At 35.1% G+C, this 25,617-nt stretch overlaps 1 protein-coding gene across 7 annotated transcripts in view; it reads right to left on the reverse strand.

Annotated features, from left to right (window-relative positions):
* Positions 1–25,617, reverse strand: part of LOC118203169 (uncharacterized) — a 201,261-nt gene that overhangs the window by 22,051 nt on the left and 153,593 nt on the right. For 3 of the 7 annotated variants that reach the window (XM_085812548.1, XM_085812543.1, XM_085812545.1), the window contains 5 exons: positions 20,721–21,053; positions 17,501–17,611; positions 13,868–13,975; positions 10,817–10,922; positions 1,101–1,283 (listed from right to left, as the gene is read on the reverse strand). In XM_085812548.1, coding sequence (XP_085668674.1) covers positions 1,101–1,283; positions 10,817–10,922; positions 13,868–13,975; positions 17,501–17,611; positions 20,721–21,053 — 841 coding nt within the window. The remainder of the gene's footprint in view (positions 1–1,100; positions 1,284–10,816; positions 10,923–13,867; positions 13,976–17,500; positions 17,612–20,720; positions 21,054–25,617) is intronic. The other 4 variants (XM_085812544.1, XM_085812547.1, XM_085812546.1 and 1 more) reach the window with 4 other exon arrangements.

Genomic DNA, 25,617 nt, shown 5'->3' on the forward strand with positions numbered 1-25,617 from the left:
TGGTTGCAATCGGCCGCACCAAACGTATATAAATATATTTATATATATATCCACTCTGTTACCTGGCTCAGTGATCTCAGTTTCTTTACTCTTATATGATTGTAAATTGTACATTTTTTGCTTTAAAAATGATTGAATTATGTTGTTCTTATCTTCCGGTTAAAGTTTTTATGCCTTTAGTAAATCTGTAGGCAATATTTTTAGAATTATCAACAATTTTAAAGTTGTTTAAGTGCCGGTAAGCCTAATAATTTTTTTGATGGCGGCCATTGCTTGTTTACATTTGAAACAGCGGAGTAGTGGATTTGTTGCTAATCTAGAGAAACGTAGCAACAACAAAGATAACGCCTTCATTTATTATATTGAGTATTAAATCATGCTTAATCCTTTCTGGAATTTTTTCGAAGAAATAAGTGTTTAAGATTTACTTCGTAATTTTTAATACAGATATTTTGAGTTTTTATGTATTTTTGCCTTGTCGCGATGTGAGAACTGAATTAACTGAATGAGAAATACACAATCGTCTGTGAAAAACTGTTTCTTTTTTGTTTTGTTTGCTTAATTTCTTTTATACCTCGTTCTAGCCTTATTATAATATTTGAATAGAACATGTGGCAACGATTAGATAATTCTTTAAATGATATAAATTTTGTGCATTTTGAGTTATAATATAATATGAACGAAATATAATACTGTTAAGTGAACCTAGCGCCAGAGTGTCGTTAAGGTAAGGAAGTCATATGGTGTACACATCAGATTTTTTTTAATGTATATTTTAAGAGGCTGGTATTAACTCCATTTTCACTGGAAGCGAAACTCTCAACGGCAAGGAAAATGCTCCTTTATTTAGCGCATGGGTTTTCAGTCAAAAGAAGCTCTCAGCGGGTTTTGATTATTTCTACTTATGGATAAAAATACTTTTATAGTCATAATTCAGAGCATATGAATTAGTCAAAGTACTACTGAAATCTTAGCTTCTGACAAAATTAACTAAATCATATATTATTTTTTAAATGAATATATTTATAAGAAGTACTGAAAATGTTAACGAAATTTATTTCGTAGGAGAAAAAGAAAGAATGGAAAGCACTCAGTGTCACCTTCATGTATCCATTTCGATGATCTTTTGACCCTTTTGTAGAACATGTTGGATCCCTTCGATTTCTTGTTCGTGTCATCTGCAAGAGAACTTGCAATTTTTCGCGCCATTTCTACTTGCTCTTCAACCGTCGGATAAATGGAGTGGGGCTCCTCGTAAAAACTCGAAGAAGAGAACATTTTTTCTGAAAAGAAAAGTGTACGCGTATATTTCATCAATTAATACAATACAGAATTTAAAAGCTTAATAATTTTCCGCTCTTTGGCTCAAATAATAGCCTTTCTCTGCATTATACAGAGGCTTTTCACACATTTTTTAGACGATGTATATTGTATTCACAAAACTAAATTACATAAGATTCTTGTGTTTTAGATGTTCTATTCGACATCCCTTATTCTGAACTATCTTTCTATACGGCAATTTCCAGGATAATAATGCCGTTTGAAGTGGCAGAAGAGGTATTCTATCCCATTCCTCCCGAACAGCTTTCCAGAGTCCTGTTAGGGTTTCGGGACAACGTTTGGATAATGCAATTTTTAAAAGTCCGAAAGCACAAAAATCCATAGGTGACACATCGGGAGATTTAGTAGGGATATCAGTGAAGGGTATGTCCTTGATACCAGTTTTCTGTTCCATTTCGTTTAGGAAATTTACAGTGGATTTTGATGTGTGAGTTCTAGCTTTGTCCTGATAGAGTCTCACAGATGGATGGCACTGTCGGTAAAGCGATGGTATTTCATTCAGAAAAATGGGCGATAAAATATGTTCCTGATAGTACTTGGAGTTAATCTTGACATTCATTTGCACTCTATTTATTTTTAACTTGCCATTATAAGAAAAACCAGCAACAATCCTGAATCCCTTAGAAAAACTTTCTTTCGATTCTTTGAACCATGTACTTAAATTTTTTTCGCCCCTTTTATGATAATAAATGGCTCTTTTTTTGGTGCAATCATTTAAATACACCCATGCTTCATCTATTGTGACAATTGTTTCCCATTTTTCTTTGTATAAGTGTTTCTCATATAGAATTCTGCAATGCTTAGGAAGAAGACGATGCACATTGCGTTTTTTCGCTTTCTTAAGATTTAAATCAAAGTTTATCATTTTGTTTATCGTGGATACCGAGCATTTTAATGATTTTGCAACTGTCCTTTGACTAAGAGGATTTTAACATTAAACAACGTACCTTTGCAATAGTCGAAGATGTCCATTTTTTCCTTGGATACTTGTTTGGAATTTTTATTCCATTTGAGGCTCCAATTTGACGTTTTTTTTTCCCTTTCTTGTTGATGATATTACCTATCGACGCTTTAGCTATCACAAAACCATGACTCTCACATCGTTTTTGGATAACAGAGTATGCACATTTTTCTTCGGAAAGAGCGTAAATGTAGCCTTCGAACCACTGGTTTGTTAAATTCGACATTTTGAATAAAAACAAAACTTTCAAGTCACAGACGATAATTTTGACTTTTGAAAACATAGTAGAATTGCAATTACTTCTTTTTCAGCAAACGATTTTTTATTACCGCTTACCAAAATCATCTAAAAAATGTGCGAACAGCCTCTGTATTTAGAAGAATGAGATTTGACTACTCCATATAAACTTCTGACAATGCGAAAGGGCCCCACCAATGGCCGAGTGGTTAAGAATATTGAATACTGGTAGTTCCTCTCAGATTCGAGCCCAGGCAAACAGGCGAGGTGCATGGCTGCTTTCCCCATCGTGTAACTTGAATACCAGTCAGATTCTCTGAGAAATTTCTCCGCGAAGGCTTGCCTCCTCCCCAGGCGGAAAACCTTTGCGCGTTTCGCCATATTCAAATAAACTGTCAGTGTGACAATACAGAGGATGTTTACACATTTTTAGTATGATTTCGATAAAGAATTAAGAAAAAACCAAATGCTTTTTAAATAAAACTTTCTGGCAATAGCTTACAATTTGAAATGATAAATATCGTCTGCTATTTTTAAGTTAATTCTTCTTTCAAAATGTTCCATGTAAAACAAGCTATGAACTGAAGGATATATATTTGCATTTTTCGAAGATAAATGTTCCCATTCCATAATTCGAGAACGTTATGAAATGCATGCTGTTAAAACATCCAAGTACAAAATAAGTAGCATTATTAACCGTCAATCATTACTTCTACATGGAAAGAAGACTCCTTAAAAAGATACGTATTCTTTCAATTTTTAATAAAGTAAAACCGTTGGTAACAACAGAAACTCAGCGACGCAGAAATCAATTGCAAAGTCTTTAACTACGTAATAATAAGTCTTTAAATAAATAAGCTGCAAAGTCTTTAAGTTGTACCAAGATGTATAGCTTGTAGGGTTTATATTTATTTTAACTAACATTTATTTTAAGTTTAAGCTATATTTCCTGTCAAGCCTTTACTTTCCCCTGGAATTGCCAATGCCAGAGTATGTAAATTTTAGTAGAACCCGCAAAGTATTCAAATTTTCAGCGGAAGTATTTTTGAGTTAAATAGAAGGGAAATGAGTTTGTAGGTGTGCTTTCTTGATTCACGAGCATGAAGGTTGCTAGGTAGAAATTTAAGAACCGCGCGTTTCGGCCTGTGAGCTTACTTCGGCAGTTAGTTGAATCTTTCAACTTCTTATTCAGAAAGTTTGCTGAAATCTCAGCTGTATCTTAGAACGCGGTTAAGTTAGTCACGTTTATAGAGCCTCGTAGGTAGTGACCTTGTTATTTATTCATCCTGATTATTTATTTTTAGTTGCACTTTTGATTTTTAGTTAACCGCCGGGTCGGCGTAGTTTGTGAGCGTCAAGTGAACGCATCTGTAACTTCTAAAGTGGAATAAAACGGGAGTTAAACCCTTCTTAAGAGTTTGTGTAATTTCCAGTTCATAGCAGTCACTACTACGGTTGCGGGCAAGTTGGGGCCACGCAACACCACAAGCTTAAAAGAAATGTGTGTGTGTGTGTGATTATGGCAAAGCCTCGAGGGCTATCTGCCTAAGGGGAGGGATGCCTTCGTGGAGGACTTTCTAAGGGAAACTGGCTCGTACACACATTACACATGGGGAAAACCACGAAAACGCCCATGCAGCCAGCCCGTTCGCGGGATTCGAACCTCGGACCGAACTACCAGTGTTCAGCGACTTTTACCGCTCGGCCGCTGGTGGGCCCTCTTAAAAGAGATGAGAAACATTGTAGAGACATTAGGCTATTTTTGAAAGCAGGAAAGATGAAAAATGAACGACGCCTTCATTGGGAATCGAACCACAGACCTCTGGAATATGCGCCCAGCGTGCAGACCACTGCACTACGAAAGCGTGCTAAGAAGGCGGGGGGAGAAATACCTTATACAATCCTCCTTTTAAAGCGCAACTGATGTTTTTAGGGGACCCAATCGCTAATTCCTGGGTGTGGAGAATCATCATCCACCACCCTTTTAGTTCGGGCGCCACTGTAGAGACATAAGGATTTTTTTTGAAGAAGAAGAAGAGAAAAAGAAAAATGAGCAACGCCTTCGCCAATACAATGGGAAGTTAAAAATAAGAAGAGTGGGGAAAATGTTCATTTAAATTTCAATCTACTAAAAAAAAAAAAAAAAAAAAATCTTTGCGTCCGATATTTACGCAAAAAATTCCATTTCATTATTCTAATTTACTTTCAAAGAGTGAAACGTCATCAACACAAAGCTTCGAAGTCATACTTTGAAAAGTACCACTGTATTCCTCGAAATAATGAAGATTGATACAGGTATTGCATATATACGGTGGATGGACAAAAATATGGAAACACCTTGTGAAATGCATGTTTGAAAAGAAAGATTGATTTTAATGAAATATGTAGGTGGCGCTGGCGTTTTTGACTACTGACGCCACCTATACAACTTCGTAAATGTGCTAAACAGTTCAGTTGTTATCGGAGTACTGTTATGTGAGGTTGTCATTGCATTATGTCAGAGTTAACAGACTTCGAACGTGGGCAAATTGTTGGAGCACGTACGGTAGGTGCTTCCGTAAGCAAGGTAGCCGAGGTGTTTAGTGTTTCAAGAGGTACTGTATCGAAGATTTATTCCGCATATTTGAAAAGCGGAAAAACATCATCTGCTAAATCACAGCGCGGACGAAAGCGTGTCCTGAGTGATCGTGACAGACGATCATTCAGGGCAATTGTGACGAAAAATAAGAAGACCACAGCTGCAAAAGTTACTGCTGAAATGAATGTTGTGTTACCGAACCCTGTGAGTACCAAAACAATTAGAAGGGAGCTTCATAAACAGGGAATTGCTGGCCGTGCTGCAATTGAGAAGCAACTCATCAGTGATGCTAATGCCCGTAACAGGAAAAGGTGGTGTTTAAGTCATAAAGCCTGGACTATGGAGCAGTGGAAGCGAGTAATAGGGTCTGACGAGTCTTCCTTCACATTGTTTCCCACTTCTGGCCGAGTTTACGTCTGGAGAACGCCATCTCAAGCCTATAATACAGACTGCTTGTTGCCAAGAGTGAAACATGGCGGGGGTTCTGTTATGGTTTGGGCAGCCATATCGTGGTTCTCTGCTAGCCCCATGATAACTGTTTCAGGGCACACGACTGCCAAGACTTATGTGAACATTTTGGCCGATCAAGTTCATCCCATGGTACAAACTTTGTTCCCCGATGGTGATGGTGTCTTCCAAGACGACAAAGCCCCTGTTCACACAGCTCACATTGTCCAGGACTGGTTTTCTGAGCACGAGGATGAGTTGTCCCGTCTCCCCTGGCCACCACAGTCACCAGACCTGAATATTATCGAACCTTTGTGGTCTACATTGGAACGGAAAGTGCGTTCTCGTTATCCACCGCCAACATCGTTTATCTGAACTTGCCACCGTTTACAGGAAGAATGGTATAATATTCCCTTGGCAAACATACAGGAACTGTATTTATCCATTCCGAGAAGACTGCAAGCTGTTTTTGATGCCAACGAGTTTCCTACACCATATTAAGCAAAGAAACATGTTTTTTTAAAGGTGTTTCCATATTTTTGTCCAACCCCTGTATATTTCAACATATTACTGCGAAGTTCTCCGACTTTCACCTATGGACTATTGTGCCTTTGGTCTATCGAAAAGAATTCTTTCTAAGCTCAAGCCTAGCACAGTCGACGGACCACGATGGACTCATCAAGACCGAAGTGGTGGAAGAGGAATGGAAATCAATAACCCCTGGAAATTTTACGCAGAGCTCTTCTATCATAAAAATCACGATGCAGACTTATAGTTCAAAATAAAGGCTATCATATCAAACAATTAAAAAACAATCTTTGCATTTATACATTAATTAAACTTCCCGAATTCCTTCTACAAATGTGTAAACACCCTCTGTAGAAGCATGAAGGAAATTCTTCGTCAACAAGAAAGCAAGGAAAATACTCCTAACATTCGCAAAAAATCAATGGTAAGCAAAGATTTCTCGCCCTAACCAATGTTATATTTGCGGACAAGTCCAAATGTAGCTCCAATGCACTGGAGAGAGTTGCGAAATCCAACCTCTTGGTTTTCAGGCAGACTTTGAAGGATATCCACTGCGTCCACTCTCAGAGAAGCGGTAAGGTGGCAGGCCGTAACTTGAGAATCCCATCTATATGCCTCCGCCAATAGAGAAACTTCAGTTCTTGGCAGGAGTTCTGAGCGGATAGAGAAGACATTTGTCAGGAATTTAAAGCCATTTGAATTGTGTCTAGCTGTCGCAATGGAATTTTTTAAGCTTGTAAGTTTCTCACTAGCGTATTTCTCAATTACTGTAGAAAGTGACGAATCTTAAGAACTAGTTATCGAATAATCGCTTAAGTTCGTGTAACAAGAAACAACAAGATGGAAGGGTTATCAGGTTCAGTGTTTCTCCTTACTTGCTTGGGGAACATTCAAGAACCTGACTCGGAACAGGGAGCTTACTAAAGCTATGTTCAATAAATGTGAGAAGTAGACAATATACACAGGAAGGGTATACGAAACCCTTTATTTTTCACTCTGTACAATAATTTCAGGACTTCGGAATACAGAGACCAACCACTTGTGGTCTGAACGTAAGAATATAAAAATATTAACTAAACTCTAACTTAACTTTGGAATAATAAACAAGGGCCTACGTGGAAGATTGGCCGTATATTAACAGGAAGCCGTATGTAGTACAGAGAACTGTTAACACTACAATACGTTTAAAATTGTTAAGAGGACCTTAACCTCTGGCCTGGAAGGCAACCAGCAACCGAGTAAAACTGCTAAGGCAAGCGGCCTGCTTCTACTAACTCCTTCCTCTCTCTTGCTTGGCAAAAGGCCACAACTTAAGTACTTGGCGTTCGCCAGACAAATTTGCATAAATAAGTTAAAGCTTTTAATTCTGGCCGGAAGTAGAAAATAAGAAGTGATAGTAAAGATTTAAAATAAAATAAACGTTAGTAAAACTTAAGATCCTTACAGGGTAACTAACCCTTTATTATGCCAATAAGATTTATTATGCCAATAAGACCCTTTATTATGCCAATAAGATTTATTATGCCAATAAGACCCTTTATTATGCCAATAAGATTTATTATGCCAATAAGACCCTTTATTATGCCAATAAGATTTATTATGCCAATAAGACCCTTTATTATGCTAATAAGATTTATTATGCCAATAAGACCCTTTATTATGCCAATAAGATTTAACAAAACTCCGTCTTGGAGTGTACAATCAAAGCTGACACTTGGGCTTGAACTTAAGAGACTAAAAATTAAACTAAAACTAAGATTAACTAAAGAAATATAGCCGAAGCTATCAAGATTCTAATCGAGTTGGCCCCTTAACTCTAACTGACTACGAAGCTTATCAAGGGCCTGAGTACGGCCGAGCGTAATAACAGCTTTGAGAGAGAGAGAGAGAGAGAGTGGCCAAAAGGCAGACACGCGCAAATCAGAAACTCTGATTCTCTCTCAAAGGCCCATTTACACTAGCGGAACTTTGAGCCTAAGAAACGCAGGCGAATTTGAAGACTCGTTTGAGAGCTTTTAAACAGCAATTTTTTCGTATTATGAGGGAATATTTAACTCTTAAACTCTTGAATAATGTTATAAGTTAGGCTATTTATTTAAATGTGTACATATTCAGTTTCAGTTATAAAAAAAAGAGTAACATTTTCGCCATTTAGTGAAGCTAGCAGCTTCCGCGTGCATTTCTTAGACTCAAAGTTCCGCTAGTGTAAATGGGCCTTAACTCTGAAAGTAACTTCGCGGTTTAAATATCGCTCCTCCTCATTAAGTATTCAGAATGATTCCAAAACGACGTTCTGGACGGAAGTAGTAAGTTGAAGTTAAGAATTTGACAAGAAAGGAACTTTAACTTAAATTTTAACTGTTATTAAAATTAACATAATCCTTAAAAGCTGTCAACTTCCTTGTTCTGTAAAATTATTTTGGCTACAGTAGGAGAAACTTTGCAATCGATTTGTTGTTCGACCCTAGAAATTCTTTCTTCGATTTGTTGTTGGATTCTTTCTTGAAATTTATACAACTTTATCTTCAACAGTGTCTGTTCTGCTTTCTATAGCTTCGAATTTGTTTTCTTGTCGTCTTTGCCCGCTTCCATCTTTTCTTGAACTGTTTTGACGCTTCTTTCCCATCTTTTCTTGGCCCTCTTTCATCTCTACAGAATTCGCAACAATATTTGGTTGCGATGGACAACTATTGCGCGGCAAAACCGAATGAAAAATTGAATCCGAAAAACCTATTTTCTAATCTTAAGCACGAGAGTACAGGCATAATAGTTTTGATGGGAAATTTGGTTTTTGCGGAAAATAATATCCCTCAGGATAAGTATATAAATGATCTTGTTGAAAAACTTGAAAGCACCTGCAAGAAAACTTGCACAGTGCTCAATGTATTCAAGTTCTATCAGGATAATCCTGAACATATAACCCTAAATATTTACTTGTGGTTATAATACAACTGTGCTGAAGTTATAAAAACTCCTCCATATTCTTTTCTTCGGACTTAAATCCTACGGAACATGTACGGAATAAGTTGGGAAAAAGTATAAGGAAATTCGAAATTTCTTCGAAAGCTCTTCTAAAAGCAATTCTTACGTTTCAAGAAATTAAAATGGAATATTTTTACGCGAAACAAATGAGTGAAATTAGCTCCAAAACGCATTAAAAAACGCAATAAAATTATCATTTTATCTAAAGGCTATCCAACGAAATGTTGAATGTACCGTAATTTTCATATTCTTATCAAATACTGTTGCGTGCGTATGGGTTCGTAATAAATTGAATGCACAAGTCCGATGAAAAGTGAATAAAATTTAGTCTTATCCTAAGAATAAATACAAATTGCTTAAATTTATTTAGTGATATTCGTAATATATCGCAATATCTCACAGTAGTTATCTTTTAAACTAAGAAAACGTTCAACAGAACTTAATTAAACAGAGAAAGCTAATCCGGTTTTACCGCGAATTCGTTACAGTCAACAACTGCAGTAAGTAAACAAACTTAATTGAGATGTTTTCCTCCAGCTTTTATAAGCTTTTTAGGCAGCACGAGAATTTTCTCATATTTTCTTGAGTTTTCTGGAAAACGAAAGAGTACAATTACAAGATATCTATTTATTAACCTCTTCGTCGTCCGGAACGCGTCTAGGGCGTTCAAGTGAAACTTCCTCACGGCGGCCGCAACGCGCCTTAAGCGTTCTTCTACATTTTAAAACTTTTAAACGTTTAAAACGCTTTTTAAATTTTTACTTGTTTGAGTTTTTTTATTTTTGTTTGTTCTAATACCTTCTAGAGGGCAGCACTAATCAGGCACTCTATTTCTAATTGAATTTGAGCCGAGTTTTGTGAATATTCGCGCCATTTTACATAAGATACAAGACAGTGAGAGATGTCTTCAACGTCTACTCAGCAGAAAAAGAGAAAAAATGAGGTTGTGAATTGAAAAGACAAGAAGGATATACGTTTGATGAGTACAGTCCATAATAACTCGATGATTGTTGTTGGAACACGGAAAAGAACTGTAAAAATACCAATAATTGCGAAAGATTAGAACAACAAAATGGGAGGAGTGGACCGCCTGGAGCAGATGTTATCATATTATCCTGCTGTTAGATATAAACAGAGATATTATTATTTTTCCATTATGCTTTATTTCCTTATAATTTTACTTAATATTCATTGATATTCATCCACTACGAAAGTCATGTATGGAAAGTTATGATGTACAGAGAAAACAACATTACACGCTACTAAAAACAGACGGGGCAAATTTTCGCGGACAGGAGAGGACGGCGAAAGGGTTAAATTTGCATGTTCCTACATTTTTAATTTTTCGGCTTAGCTTTCTCTTCAAATAAGTCTCGTGCTGCATTGCACGGGAATATTAAACAATTTTAATAACATTTCTATTAAAAATAGCAAACTAAATAAATACAGAATCCGTAACAATATAAACCATTCGTTTAAATTGTCTGAATTGTATGAACGTTAGGACCCTCATTTTCAGGATTTTCGAATATGCTATTTTTTTGCCAAAAAGCTTGAATACCTTTTTTCGACATAAGGCGGTTTTTGAAATGAGAGTATACGTGGAAGAAAAATTAAGTGATTTAGTTAATATTTATTAACTGATATTCGGAATTAAAATTAAACAAACATAAATGTTAGATATCAGATGTGAGTCATTGTCAAACAAAAGAGATACAACTATTAATTGAAAAGGGGTTTACTTTTTTTTGAAATCGTTGTGACGCCAAAAGGCGATTCTGTGGTGACGTAAGAACTCTCATTTGAAGTGGATGTGAATCCCGTGTCTCCGCTTGTGGCATTAAGGTCCTGCAAAAATAAGAAACATCCATTTATGTACGGAAAAAGTGGTTAAAAATATATGCGAATCGGGGTTTCTTTTTTAAGTTGTTTAAACTTAAAATCCCCCCAATTTTACATCCATTCCAAGGTTGAAATCGGTCATAATTATATCACGAGATAGAAAATTTTTACAATCTTTGAAAGTTATTTTTCTGCTAACGGGGCGCCCCACAACGCGAAATATAAAATTTGGCACGAAATCTAACTAATTGGTGGCACCGCTAAGGATACTTCATGAAAAGAATCACTGTTAAATATATGACGAATATACCGTATACCTTAGCTTTTTACCCACTAGGTTCTGAAAATTAAAAATATATTCGTTTCATTTTCCCCTTTTTCCAGTGTATCAATATATTGTATTTTTATCCCTATTGTACCAGTATACTATTAAATATAATTTCGCATTTGTAATTTTAAAGACATCTTGTGCAGATTCTTCTTGGAACTACCCGGACGTGGCAGGTGATTTCGTACTTAAGAAACTTTCCAAACCTGATTTCACCTTCCCGCTCATTGTCACTTAATTACTACCGATGTATTCGATATTTCGAAAATCCGGATGTTTTGTTCCTCTCTTTCTCATTCCTTATTGTGATGTCCCTCTTGGGAACTGCGGCCAAGACTCGTTCATGTAAGGTGCCCCTGGGGCTTTACAAGGTAACCGATCCGGATTCGTCACGCTCTGCGTTATATGTCCAGCTAATTTACCGTCACACATCCGTAATATATCGGCTCAATATTCGTCATATATATTTATATTACTCTGTATACTTATTGGAATGAAGGTTTCTATTAAAGAAAAATATTGTGACAGTAACCAGTAGTTTACCTATGAATAGTTTTCATTTGTTACATTGTGACTGTAGCCGGAAATTAAATTAATCGCGTAATTTTGCCTGATAGATTTTTTGGATGATAAAATTAGTTAAAAAAAGGGGGAAATATAGTATATTGTATATAATGTTTAATGTACGCAATGCCAAGGCTAAATGCAATGTCGAACTTCCGAAATTCTCTGATTTCTTTAAAACGAAAACAGATCGTTGTGTACATGGGGAGAACGAAACTGTTATTATATCCAATGTACAAAACCGCGAACTGTTTTCTTTTAAAAGAGTTGGAGAATTGCATAAATTCGCATAGCTTCAGCCCGTCTTATATTAAGCATTATGCATATGATCATTGCACAGCCGTTAGTGATACGATATAAATAGGCTATCAGATTTTAGCGCATATATTACGGTTGCCGCCCAGTTAACAAAAAAGTACTATAAAATATTCACAAATTAATTTTCTAGTTTCAGATAATAGTTCTAGTTTAAGTTTCTAGTAATTAATTTCCGTTTCAGCAAAAATAAGAAACTTCATTCTTTTTTTTAGGGTATTACTTTATACTAAGTATTATAAAGTTATACATGATGAAGGTTTTGATATGGTATTTTAAGCCAAAAAACAAATATAAAATTTTAATTTTTCAAACATGTTAGCTAGTCGAATTTAGTATCATAAAAATGTGCTATAAATGTTAAAATCCATATTGAATAAAATTATAGCATTTCTAGTAAGTAATGAAAGAAGTTTGAAAGAAGTTGTAGGTACAATCAGCCAGATATAATTTCACTAATTTTTAGTAGAAATAACGTTTACTGTTAACCAAGACAACAGATTTATTCTTTCGTTTTCAGCAAAGAAAGTTCTATTTCAGAGCAATGAATTTTTGACATTACAGTCAAAAAACGACTTCTATTTTTTACATGCTCACCTTAAGCATACTCTTTAATTTACTAAAAAAATTAATTGCTTGTTTATTTAATGTAATAACTTCTGACCAAATTAGGGTTTGCTTAAAAAAATTAACACTATTAGTACTAACAATATGAATTGCAAGATATAAATATAATCAAATAATAATTGAGATCTTTCTGATTATTCGCACGTCCAGGCGAAGCAAATGTCACCGAAATAGGTAAACTACAAACCAGCCAAAATGTATTTATTTGGCAACTTAAAGCATGCGCGCGCACGCAGCAGACAGTGTATTTCTGCTCTCAAATTCGAAAATTATTTTTTCTCATTAATATTTGTTTTATTGCACTGAGTACATTTTTTCTCGTAATGGGAGTGTGGACGTTGCTTGTTGAAATGTAGAAATTTTTATTTTATTAAAAAAGATCTTAAGAAATCGAAATTTGTGTCAATGCCGAATTGGTGCTTTTGCCTCATGTTTTTTAAGCGAAAATAGATCGCTGTGTACATGGAGAAAATGACAGTGTTACTCAATGCCAAGCTAGTTTGTGCGATTCTTTGATATTTTTTAAAAGTAAAACAGATAACTGTGTACGTGGACAGAACAAAGCACAAAAAAAAAAAAAAAAAAAAGTGTATTTTTCCTTCTGAATGTTTCTTGTGTTTTTAATTTTGTTAATTGGCTGCTGAAATATCTCCACAAAGAAACGGAGGATTCCTTTTGCGTGTTAGCTTGGCGAATAATTAGTGCCAACGGTTGGAGACATTTTGCAAGGGAAAGCGGATAATAAGAAAGCTCTGCTAATTCCTTAAACAAATATTCGAACGAAGAGTGAGCAAAGTTACTGATGTTTGCATATCTCTGGAATTGATATCCCCATGCATGAAAAAACAGTCATAAAAATTGCCGTTATAAAAAGGTAGTAGCTCTGAAATCTTATTCGCAAAAGATTCTACTACAAAAAACTGCATAAAGCTCTGCTCTACGGATATGATTTGCTGCAACTTCTATTTTACATTTTTTTTACAATTTAGAAGCTTGCTAAAAATGCTTGCTAATACGCTTTTTTCGCAACCAAACCTAATAAAAAAAACAGCTACAGTAGTAAAAGTTTCTACACCATTAGAGGCAGGCCAGATAGCACACTCATAGTTTTTCTTACCGTTTCCAGTTCTTTTAAGCAGTCCTTCAGATTTCCAGCAAACGATTCGCTAAGAGGCCGAACTTTCGGCTTAGGTAATGTAGAAGACATGATTTGCTCTTCGCTCTTCTTCGAAAGGAGTCAAAAAAGAAAAAGAGTCAAAAGGACAACATTTACAGGAACACCACTATGAAAGGTGGGGGATTAGTAATTAAACGAGTTATTTTTTCTGTGTTATAGACTAGCCATCTTTGTGTTTTCTCAGATATAAAACAATAATCATGCAGTAAAATTTGCCTAAAGTAGAATCTTTGAAAATCCGTGGCTGAAAAAACGTACAGTAGGGTCCCTTTAACGTGATCGAGATTAATGTTATCCTTCGGATATTATTATCGAATTGCTGAACTCCCACCCATTTGTATAGGAAAATATTCGAAATATGTCGTTTATTGTGATCAAAAATTCGGTTAATAGGATCAAAATATCAAAGTATTATTGATTCTTTCTAACTGAAGTAAAGTCGCCAAATAAAAGATAAAGCCGCCAAATAAAGTCGAAATAGAGAAGAGACGTCGCCAAATGGCACAGCTATTTTGTCATGTGCGGGATTTAAGTGGCTAAGCTAAGGTGGATTTTGATTTAGAGCAACGTTAAAGTCCTGTAATTTATGTAGCGTTGCATAAAAGGCAATAAAGAGCCGTTTTGGGCAAGTGAACATTTTAATAAATGATAAAGTACACTAAATAACAAACAAACAAACAAACAAAAAAAATCTGAAATGTTTCAGATTTTAAATTACGTCCAAATTAAATTACGTTTTTTTAACGTTTTGTGCGTTATCTTTATTTGTTAAACATCATGTTCTTCGTACTTAAACCATAAAATTCAATTCAACAGGAATATCGCAAAATAGTTTTAAAATGAGCATATCTTTAGAATTTCCGATACAAAAACTCACGCGCCGGGGATAAAAATGTTTTTTCTGCACAACGTTGCCATTGCTTGCTTTGAAATCCTTGAGTTTGTTAATCAAAAATTCGTCAAAGTTTTAAAAAATAGGAAATCGATCATAAAACAAATTTCAAATTTCAAATTGGGTCTTCCACGTGCTCATATTCGTTGGAGGATTACGTTATTCAAAATTCGATGACTCTATGTACCGTTGTTTTATCACAATACGAGAAATATACATACATTTATGCAGATTTTTCATTATTTAATTTCTTCAAATATAATGCAGGACTCTAACATTTTGTGGCAACAGTTTGAAAAGTGAACCGACATTTATGAGTCCGACGCAAAATGCCAAAACGAAACTAATAGTCCTTCGGGATTCAAATCCCTTTGGACTAAAAATCGACTCGCCAAGAAGGAGTTGTCCGATGGAGACAAAAATTGGTGGATAGGAAGATTATGTACATAATAGAAAATGAATACAATTTCAGAACAAGTGAATGGTTTATTTCAGAGTTACATAGTTATAAAGTAACAAGCTCTATAAGTTATTGACCCACCTCTAGCCTGGATGCAAGCTGCCACACGGTGTGGCATAAAGTGGCCACACGGTGTGGCATAGCTCCTGTATGGTCTCCTGCTGTATTTCTTGCCAAATTTTCTCCAATTGTCGGGCTAGGTCATCAGCATTCCCTGGTTAATGCAGTTACCTTTTCATCATATCCCAGACATGCTCGATGGGAGAGGGATCTGGCGATCTGGCTGGCCAAAGAAGTGTTTGACAAGCCGTAAGACAGTTCATAGCAGCACATGCCGTATGTGGTCTCGTATCATCTTTCTGAAAAATAAGGTGACGGTACTCTAAAAGGAACGGCATGAAAACAGGTCTCAGAATGTCGTCGACGCACCGCTGTGCTGTAAGGAGTCCGGCTGTCAAGAGAAATAGCACCCCAGACCATAACTCCTGGTTGAGGGCCTGTGTGGGGTGCCATAGTGAAAGCAGAATCGGCACGCTGCTCTGGGCGTCTCGAGACACGTCTTCGATGATCGTCACGACACAGCTGGAAGCGGGATTTATCGTTAAAGACTACAGGGGTTGGACAAAAATATGGAAACACCTTTAAAAAAACATGTTTCTTTGCTTAATACGGTGTAGGAAACACGTTGGCATCTAAAACAGCTTGCAGTCTTCTCGAAATGGATAAATACAGTTCCTGTATGTTTGCCAAGGGAATATTATACCATTCTTCCTGCAAAACGGTGGCAAGTTTAGATAACGATGTTGTCGGTGGATAACCAGAACGCACTTTCCGTTCCAATGTAGACCACAAAGGTTCGATAATATTCAGGTCTGGTGACTGTGGTGGCCAGGGAAGATGGGACAACTCATCCTCGTGCTCAGAAAACCAGTCCTGGACAATGTGAGCTGTGTGAACAGGGGCTTTGTCGTCTTGGAAGACACCATCACCATCGGGGAACAAAGTTTGTACCATGGGATGAACTTGATCGGCCAAAATTTTCACATAAATCTTGGCAGTCGTGTGCCCTGACACAGTTATCATGGGGCTAGCAGAGAACCACGATATGGCTGCCCAAACCATAACAGAACCTCCGTCATGTTTCACTCTTGGCAACAAGCAGTCTGTATTATAGGCTTGAGATGGCGTTCTCCAGACGTAAACTCGGCCAGAAGTGGGAAACAATGTGAAAGAAGACTCGTCAGACCATATTACTCGCTTCCACTGTTCTATAGTCCAGGCTTTATGACTTAAACACCACCTTTTTCTGTTACGGGCATTAGCATCACTGATGAGTGGCTTCTCAATTGCAGCACGGCCAGCAATTCCCTGTTTATGAAGCTCCCTTCTAATTGTTTTGGTACTCACAGGGTTCGGTAACACAAGATTCATTTCAGCAGTAACTTTTGCAGCTGTGGTCTTCTTATTTTTCGTCACAATTGCCCTGAATGATCGTCTGTCACGATAACTCAGGACACACTTTCGTTCGCGCTGTGATTTAGCAGATGATGTTTTTCCGCTTTTCAAATATGCGGAATAAATCTTCGATGCAGTACCTCTTGAAACACTAAACACCTCGGCTACCTTGCTTACGGAAGCACCTACCATACGTGCTCCAACAATTTGCCCACGTTCGAAGTCTGTTAACTCTGACATAATGCAATGACAACCTCACATAACAGTACTCCGACAACAACTGAACTGTTTAGCACATTTACGAAGTTGTATAGGTGGCGTCAGTAGTCAAAAACGCCAGCGCCACCTACATATTTCATTAAAATCAATCTTTCTTTTCAAACATGCATTTCACAAGGTGTTTCCATATTTTTGTCCATCCACTGTATATGTCCCCAGTCAGCATCATTCCAACCTGATCGAGCTAAGCACCATTGTAATCTGGCTCGACAGTGTACAGGCGTAATTGGCCCGTTGGTATAAAAAGACAACATAAACCGATATTATTGAGAAGAAAACACCCTTGAAATGGCAATCGAAAGTGTCTCTCGTCGATTCCACAAAGGCAAATTTTACTGTACAAACTAAGTGCATAAAAACATCTAACCACTAAACGAGTTTCAACACATCAGCCTAAACTACAAAAGCGATCTACCTACAAAGTAGTAGATTTTTTATATTTTAGAGGCTTAAGGCAAACCAGCGAGCACAATCATAGCTTTCTTACCATCTCCATTTCTTTTAAGCAGTCCTTGAAAGTTTGGGCATAGGATTCGCTAAGAGGCCGAATTTTTGGTTTAGGTGGTGGAGGAGGGGGAATTTTCTTTCCAGTATCATTCTTCAGAAGAAGCAAGAAAGAACAGAAATCAAAAGAATAGAAGTTACATAGGTATTAACAGAGGTGAAACATTAGTTATTTAATTCAACGCTTCCGTTATTTTCTAATAACCCAATATAATCATTTTCTGGTCATATCCAAAGTAAAATAAAATTTAAAAATATTTTTATAGAATAAGATTTTATTCAAAACAGATAAGATAAAGCATGCACTAAAAGAGAAACATATGATAACATTCAAAGAGAATAATAGATTAAATAATTCTGTTGGCAGAATTCATCCACAATTTTACATAATTTGCGTAAATGTGAGATTAAACCAATCAAAATGAAGAAAAGCTGCACGAAGGTTGAACCAATAAACTTTTTACTGTATGAGCTACAGTGGTACCTCGGTATACGTTTGCTCTGAAATACGTCCAACTTGATATACGCTCTGTTTGCCAGTATCAGTAAACACCCCGCGCTATAACTCTGAATTTTAACATGATTGTTTGTAATGGTTCGTAAACTGGTTAGCAAACAGTTTTAAGAAAATCAGTGAGGAGAATAGAACAGCGAAGAAAATTGTTAGGATCCTCAGGGAGGTGAAAAAAGAGATTGTCGAAAAATACGAAAACGTGCGTGCTCGACTTGTGTTCTATGTATCATATGCCAATACGATAGAGTCCGATAGAGTCTATGATACGTACGTTAGAGTACGATACTATAGAGTCTATGATTATGAAAACTAAGATGCTATTAAATAGGCTGAAGTTGCTATAGGGAAGAAATCGACTACCGAACAAAGATCAGAGACGTTAAAAGTATGCTAAAAATTGGTTTTGATCTGGATTTAAAAAAAAAAAAAAAAAACTTTTATGTACGTTAGCATGTACAGTGCGTGATTTATTATTTACTAAAGAAATATTGATTATATTATCTCCTAATATTAATTTTAGTAGAAGTATCTAAAAAGAGTGAACCCAGAGGTAGGAAGTTTAATTCCGAAAATTGTTTTAAAGCGACTTGAATGTAAATTGTTACCTCTGGGTTCACTCTTTTTAGATACTTCTACTAAAATTAATATTAGGAGATAATATAATCAATATCTCTTTAGTAAATAAATTATTATTATCTTACTTTGCAGCTATTGCGCAAGTATTACAATAACTTGTTTTCGAACCAAGTGAATTTTTAAAATCATACAACATATATGAAATGTAATTTCTCATACATTATTTGTTTTGTGCAGTCGGGGCAACAGACAAATTTTGGAATATAAAGTGGTAGGTTTATTTTAGCATCCATCTCACAAGCGTTTTTTTTTTTTTCGTACCTTGAGCAGAAGCCCTATTTATACATATGTGTGCGTCACGAGGCTCATCCAATCAGCGATATTAATTGAAATCACGAGGTGACGCTATCTTCTCATCAGGAGTGTTCTTAAGGACTTTATGTAATATGACAGATTTATGAGTTTGGCGATTTGGCGGGCGCCAACAGGTTAATATATTTTATACTACAGAAAGGATTTCGCCAAAATTTAGGAACAGGGATGCAATTTAGGTAGAGAATCGCCAACACATTATTAAGCAATATTATTAGAATTTAATTTAATCAATTGATTTAAAAATATCATTACACACACACACATATATATATATATATACATATATTACATATATATATATATATATATATACATATAATGTTGTATGATCTTAAATCCATTTAGTGCGAATACAAGTATATATATATATAATTGTTTCATAAGAGTAAATTGAATTTAATTAAAAAAATTAAATTTAAATACATATTTAATTAAATATTCTTTGCACCATTGCTGCAAGGAATGAAATTTAAATTTAAACAAATTTAAATTCTTAACAAATACGTATAAAAGTAAAAAAGCAAATTTAAATTCTAAAAAAAAAAAAAAATATATATATATACACACATACATACATACATATATATATATATATATATATATATATATATATGTATGTATGTATGTATGTGTGTGTGTGTAAGATAAAAATATGTAAATATAAATTATAATTTAAATTAGCAATAATCCCTTAATTCCACATTTTAATTTAAGTGTATTCCCGCTGTATTGTAAAATAGTAATAATTTGATTAAGCCATCATATGATGTATATATAACGACGATAACTCGGAAGTCAAAATTTAGAAAATTGAAACCTCTCTGTGAATAAGACTCCGTACTAGATAACTAAACACTTACCTTCTACACCTCGGCCTAAACAGACTGCTGCTTGCTACTTCCTTTCTTACCGCAAAGCTATCAAAAATGCAAAATGTTTGAATAGACAGTATTAGAGTGCCAAGTGAATTGTGGTCGTAAATGTCAATTGAAACAAAAGGGAATATTAAATCTTCCTCGGCTAAAAAATTTGCTGTTCATACCAGATCAACATCTTCAACATTTATGCACTCAATTTTCTTACAATATTATATATATATACATATAATCCTGCAATATATAAGGTTTAAGTAAATAAGTTAATTATTATATATTTCACCCACTGTATTTGTATTTTAATTTTAAAGTGTGTTGTAATAAATTTTGGAGTTTGTAATAACAGGATTCTTTTTTTCATAAGAACTGATTAATTATTTTTCCTTTATTTCTTATTGGCAACGTTCGTTTGGCATAGCTCCAGGACTGACTAATGACGTGTACCGAGGTATACCACTGTATTATCACTTTTTTTTTGTATTATCACTTTTATTTTTTTTCCCCAATGGCAGATTGTGAAGAATTACAATGTAACCTAGTCCATTAATCTATACAAGGCCGGATGTGGTGGTCTCTTTATTATGGAGGCACCTAATAGGTGGGCCACCATCGCCTTTCCTGTGAAGGAACAGTTACAACCGGACAGTTACACGGACAGTTACAACCGTGCCTTCTCTTGGATTCGAACGCATGCGCTTCGGCATCGCAGTCAGCTTCCCTGACCACTATACCGACTGGGCGGCTTGTTATGAAATATTATGAATGATAATTATTAAGAAATCTTTTAAATTTCCCCGAAAAATATTGGTAATATTTTAGTATAATTCATTCAACTTTAATTACGATTAAAAGAAAAGCTCTACCTTTTTGAAATCGACCACAATATCCTGTAACGTAGAATCAGTGCTCTGGTCCACGGAGTTGGTCACTTCTGTGGTTTTGCTTTCGGACGTCAAGGCAGTCGAAGATGAAATTTCAGTCTTTTTGATCTCGTAGGTGCTGGACAGGGCGTCTGACACGGTTGGCGTTTCCTGCGCGAATCCGTTTTTGAAGCTGTCCAGCCTCTTCTGCGTGGCGCTGATCAGGTTGTTCAAATCTATCGTGTCCAGAGTGATGTCTGGAACAGGACTGGTGCTAGATTTGGATACAGATTCCTGTTCTTGCTTGACGTACGAGATCTCTTTGTTGCCCACAACCTGGAACGAGGCAAAGCTACTGTACTGTTAAAACAATTGGTGAACTGAAAGGGAAAGAAGAGAGGAAAATCTGAAAGGATTCAGACTTTATTAACATCGCACCAGAGGGTTTATTAAGGTTTTTTATGCTTTCGCGGAGTATTGCGAGTTGCAATCTGCTCTTGGACTCGCAATACAATTTCCCCCCTCTTCTCCGCTTTCTGAATAATCATTGCTACGTTTGAACTCGAGTCACATAAAATTCTACTCCAAAATCGCAAAATTTGAAAAAGCACTACAGAGGCTGTTCACACACATTTTAGACGATGTATATTGTATTCACAAAACTAAATTACATAAAATTCTTATGTTTTAAATGTTCTTTTTGACATCCCTTATTCTGAACTATCTTTCGACACCGCAATTTCCAGGGTAATAATGCCGTTTGAAGTGGCAGAAGAGGTATTCTATCCCATTCCTCCAGAACAGCTTTCCAGAGTCCTGTTAGGGTTTCGGGACAACGTTTGGATAATGCAGTTTTTAAAAGTCCGAAAGCACAAAAATCCATAGGTGACACATCGGGAGATTTAGTAGGGATATCAGTGAAGGGTATGGCCTTGATACCAGTTTTCTGTTCCATTTCTTTTAGGAAATTTACAGTGGATTTTGATGTGTGACTGCTAGCTTTGTCCTGATGGAGTCTCACAGATGGATGGCACTGTGGGTAAAGTGATGGTATTTCATTAAGAAAAATTGGCGATAAAATATGTTTCTGATAGTATTTGGAGTTAATCTTGACATTCATTTGCACTCTCTTTATTTTTAACTTGCCATTATAAGAAAAACCAGCAACAATCCTGAATCCCTTAGAAAAACTTTCTTTCGATTCTTTGAACCATGTACTTAAATTTTTTTCGCCCCTTTTATGATAATAAATGGCTCTTTTTTTGGTGCAATCATTTAAATACACCCATGCTTCATCTATTGTGACAATTGTTTCCCATTTTTCTTTGTATAAGTGTTTCTCATATAGAATTCTGCAATGCTTAGGAAGAAGACGATGCACATTGCGTTTTTTCGCTTTCTTAAGATTTAAATCAAAGTTTATCATTTTGTTTATCGTGGATACCGAGCATTTTAATGATTTTGCAACTGTCCTTTGACTAAGAGGATTTTAACATTAAACAACGTACCTTTGCAATAGTCGAAGATGTCCATTTTTTCCTTGGATACTTGTTTGGAATTTTTATTCCATTTGAGGCTCCAATTTGACGTTTTTTTTTCCCTTTCTTGTTGATGATATTACCTATCGACGCTTTAGCTATCACAAAACCATGACTCTCACATCGTTTTTGGATAACAGAGTATGCACATTTTTCTTCGGAAAGAGCGTAAATGTAGCCTTCGAACCACTGGTTTGTTAAATTCGACATTTTGAATAAAAACAAAACTTTCAAGTCACAGACGATAATTTTGACTTTTGAAAACATAGTAGAATTGCAATTACTTCTTTTTCAGCAAACGATTTTTTATTACCGCTTACCAAAATCATCTAAAAAATGTGCGAACAGCCTCTGTATATTATTAGATTTCTCGATACAGTATTAAGTGCTGCTACACATTTTCTACCACAGGAGGGGTGTTATTATCGAACCTTAACGTCGAGTTGCTTATGTTTCCAGTTTGACTTTTCAAATAATTAGCCACTGGTACGGTAGTCGTCTAAAGGAAGTTACTATACAGAATAATAATAATAAAATAATAATAATGAATCCAGTTAGTGTCATTTCTCGGATAAAATATGTAATAAGAAAATCAAGCGCTTATTCATTTTAAATCGCTTATATTGTTTTTTAAGATCAATAACAGGACGATTCAGTTTAAAAGAAAAAAATAAATATCTTATGTTTCGTCCAATGGAAATAAACTGGCGCGTGCGTGTTGAAAATATTTTATATCGACTTCGCATTGGAATCGCGCAGTCACCTGTCGAGTAATTCATTTTTACAAATCACATCACTTCAGAGAATGTCCATCACGATGAGCCCAAAGACTAAAGGAAAAATTGGAAGCCTCACAGGGAGCTAAAATCACAATCTGATAGCTGAAGTTTGTTACTTGCTTATTGGCTATACTTTGTCATTCAAATGTATTAATGATTTAATGCTTCTCTTTTTGGTTGCAATCGGCGACACCAAAAGTATATAATTTTATATATGTGTATATATACATACTCACTCTACTCACTCTGTTACTTGACTTTGAATTATGTTGTTCTTATCCTGCGGTTAAGGTTTTTATGCCTTTTGTTAATCTGAATGCAATAGTTGTAGAATTATGAACAACTGTTTGTTCTTTAACTGCTGCTAAGCCTAATTTATTTTACCATAGCAGCTATATTTGTAATTTTAATTGTAATTTTTTTAAAATTGTTTTAACTGTATTTGGTGGTTAATATTTTTCTATATCTTTCAATTTTTAATGAAGACATTTTGATTTTTTTTATGTATTTTTGTCTTGCCGCGAAGTTAGAACTGAATTAATTGAATGAGAAATATATATGTAAGAAAATTCGAGGAAATAAGTTTAAATTAAAGGCAGGAAAAACTGCGTATAATTTAAAATTCCGTACAAGAAAGTCATATGGTGTGCACATCAGTTTTTTTTTTTTTTTTTCATTATATTATTTCTTTAAAAATAATATATAGGGATTTTATTTCTATTGCCATATATTTTTCATATTCTCTATATCAAGCTTCGGAAAGCTATGACCAACGGGTCATCGAGTGACCCATTTTATGATTTCAAGCGACCGACCTGAGTTACGAAAATAAAGTGTAATACAAAAAAATAAAGTATAACTATGAAACGGGCACTTGAATAACACACAAAAATTTTTGTTTGATTACAAAGTTGCAGTAAGAAACATACATTTATAAAAGTTGTAACATAACGAGACATATTCACGGATAAATTAATAAATGGAGCAACGCCAATTGTCCGCATTCGGTTCTATGTATGAAATGTATTTTACATATGAAATTTTTTATATGAAATTTTACATATGAAAATTTACATATGAAATTTATTTTAAATCAGAATAGGGACTGCTTAACTACCGAAAATTCAGCTGTCTGGACTTTAACATACGTAAGCCAGACCTGATTAAACCGACATCACAAAGTTCAAGCATCAGGTAAGGCATTAAGAGAAAAATAAAATTCTTTCAGATATGTTTGATTTTGTAATAATAATATTTAAAATTTCTAATTTTTATGTTTAAAGTTTAAAGCGTATTTTAATTATTTTCTCAAAATATTTATCTCTTTATACACCAAGAAAGACTGTTCAAAAATGAAATTACCTCTGATCCGAAACGTACGTACATTTTACACGTACGTACATTTTTTTTTGTTAATTTTGACCATCAGCCAAAACAGGCTGCCGATGCCTTGTCTACTTTATTTCTTCGAAAATAATACAGGATGAAAACATTTGGTGGCAACATTTGAAAAGTGATACGAATAAAAAAATGCCAAGTTTGAGACTAAGCCTTTTTTTCACATTACAACGAAGTTTTCGAAGGGCCAATTTACTTTATGTAGCTAGTGTCGCCATCTGTTAGAGAAATACAGAAACAGCTTCCAGTAGTTCCGTTGCGAATTTCTAGTGCTGCCATCTACTGCAGAGATACGAATTCTTTTAGGACAACTAAAAGATTAGGAAATATTTACTTTCCCAATCCTTTAGTAAATTTTTTTTAACAGTTTGATTTAAATGCGTGTTTTTATGTATCTTCTTAAGTTTCAAATCACTGAATGAAAATAATTTTCTCTAGTTAAAATGTAATCTGAAATTTTTTAACGTATGCTTTTAATTCAATTTTCAGGGAAATTATTAATCGTTTCATTCGGTTATCCCTGAACTGAGTTATTCTTTGCATTAGTCCGGATAATGGTGATCACACCATAATTGAAATGCCTCGTAAACAAGCCTCACAAAATTGCTTCAGGAGTGGAGAATTTGACATCATTTTGTTGTTGACTCAAAGCCAAATCATTGAGCCAAAGAATTTTATTGGCGACACGATACAGTATACACAAATGTTTAAAAAAATGTTTAAACTGTTAATTCTAAGAATTTTTTTTATTTTGAAGGCATAAGCATTTTAAAATCGCTTAAAATTTTGTAAAAAGCCAATAAATAAAGACAATAAACTTGTAAAAAGACATTTATTTAAGAATTTACTATGCTTTTATGGTTCAACATCCTGATTCGCCAGTTCATATCGCGTGACCGGAAGTGATCTCATCTCACGTAAACTACACTACAAAAATCTAATTCTCTCAATAATTACCTACATTAATTTCAAGTTAAATCTTAATTTGGAATACAAGTTCAAAATGCAAGTATTATTTCAATTCGTACGAATAGCTTACTGAGAAATTATGCAAAACCGCAGTGCTTTACTTCGCTAGTGCATTCTCATTAGAATTGGTGGATTTAACCTTGACTTTGCCTTTTCTATATTTTTGCCTTCGGGTGAGCGGTGTGATTGCTTCCTAATTGACTTAATTACCGCGAA

Source organism: Stegodyphus dumicola, chromosome 3, assembly GCF_044657685.1.
Source record: "Stegodyphus dumicola isolate Sdum_Otavi_A_Nest chromosome 3, ASM4465768v1".
Classification (NCBI taxonomy): domain Eukaryota; kingdom Metazoa; phylum Arthropoda; class Arachnida; order Araneae; family Eresidae; genus Stegodyphus; species Stegodyphus dumicola.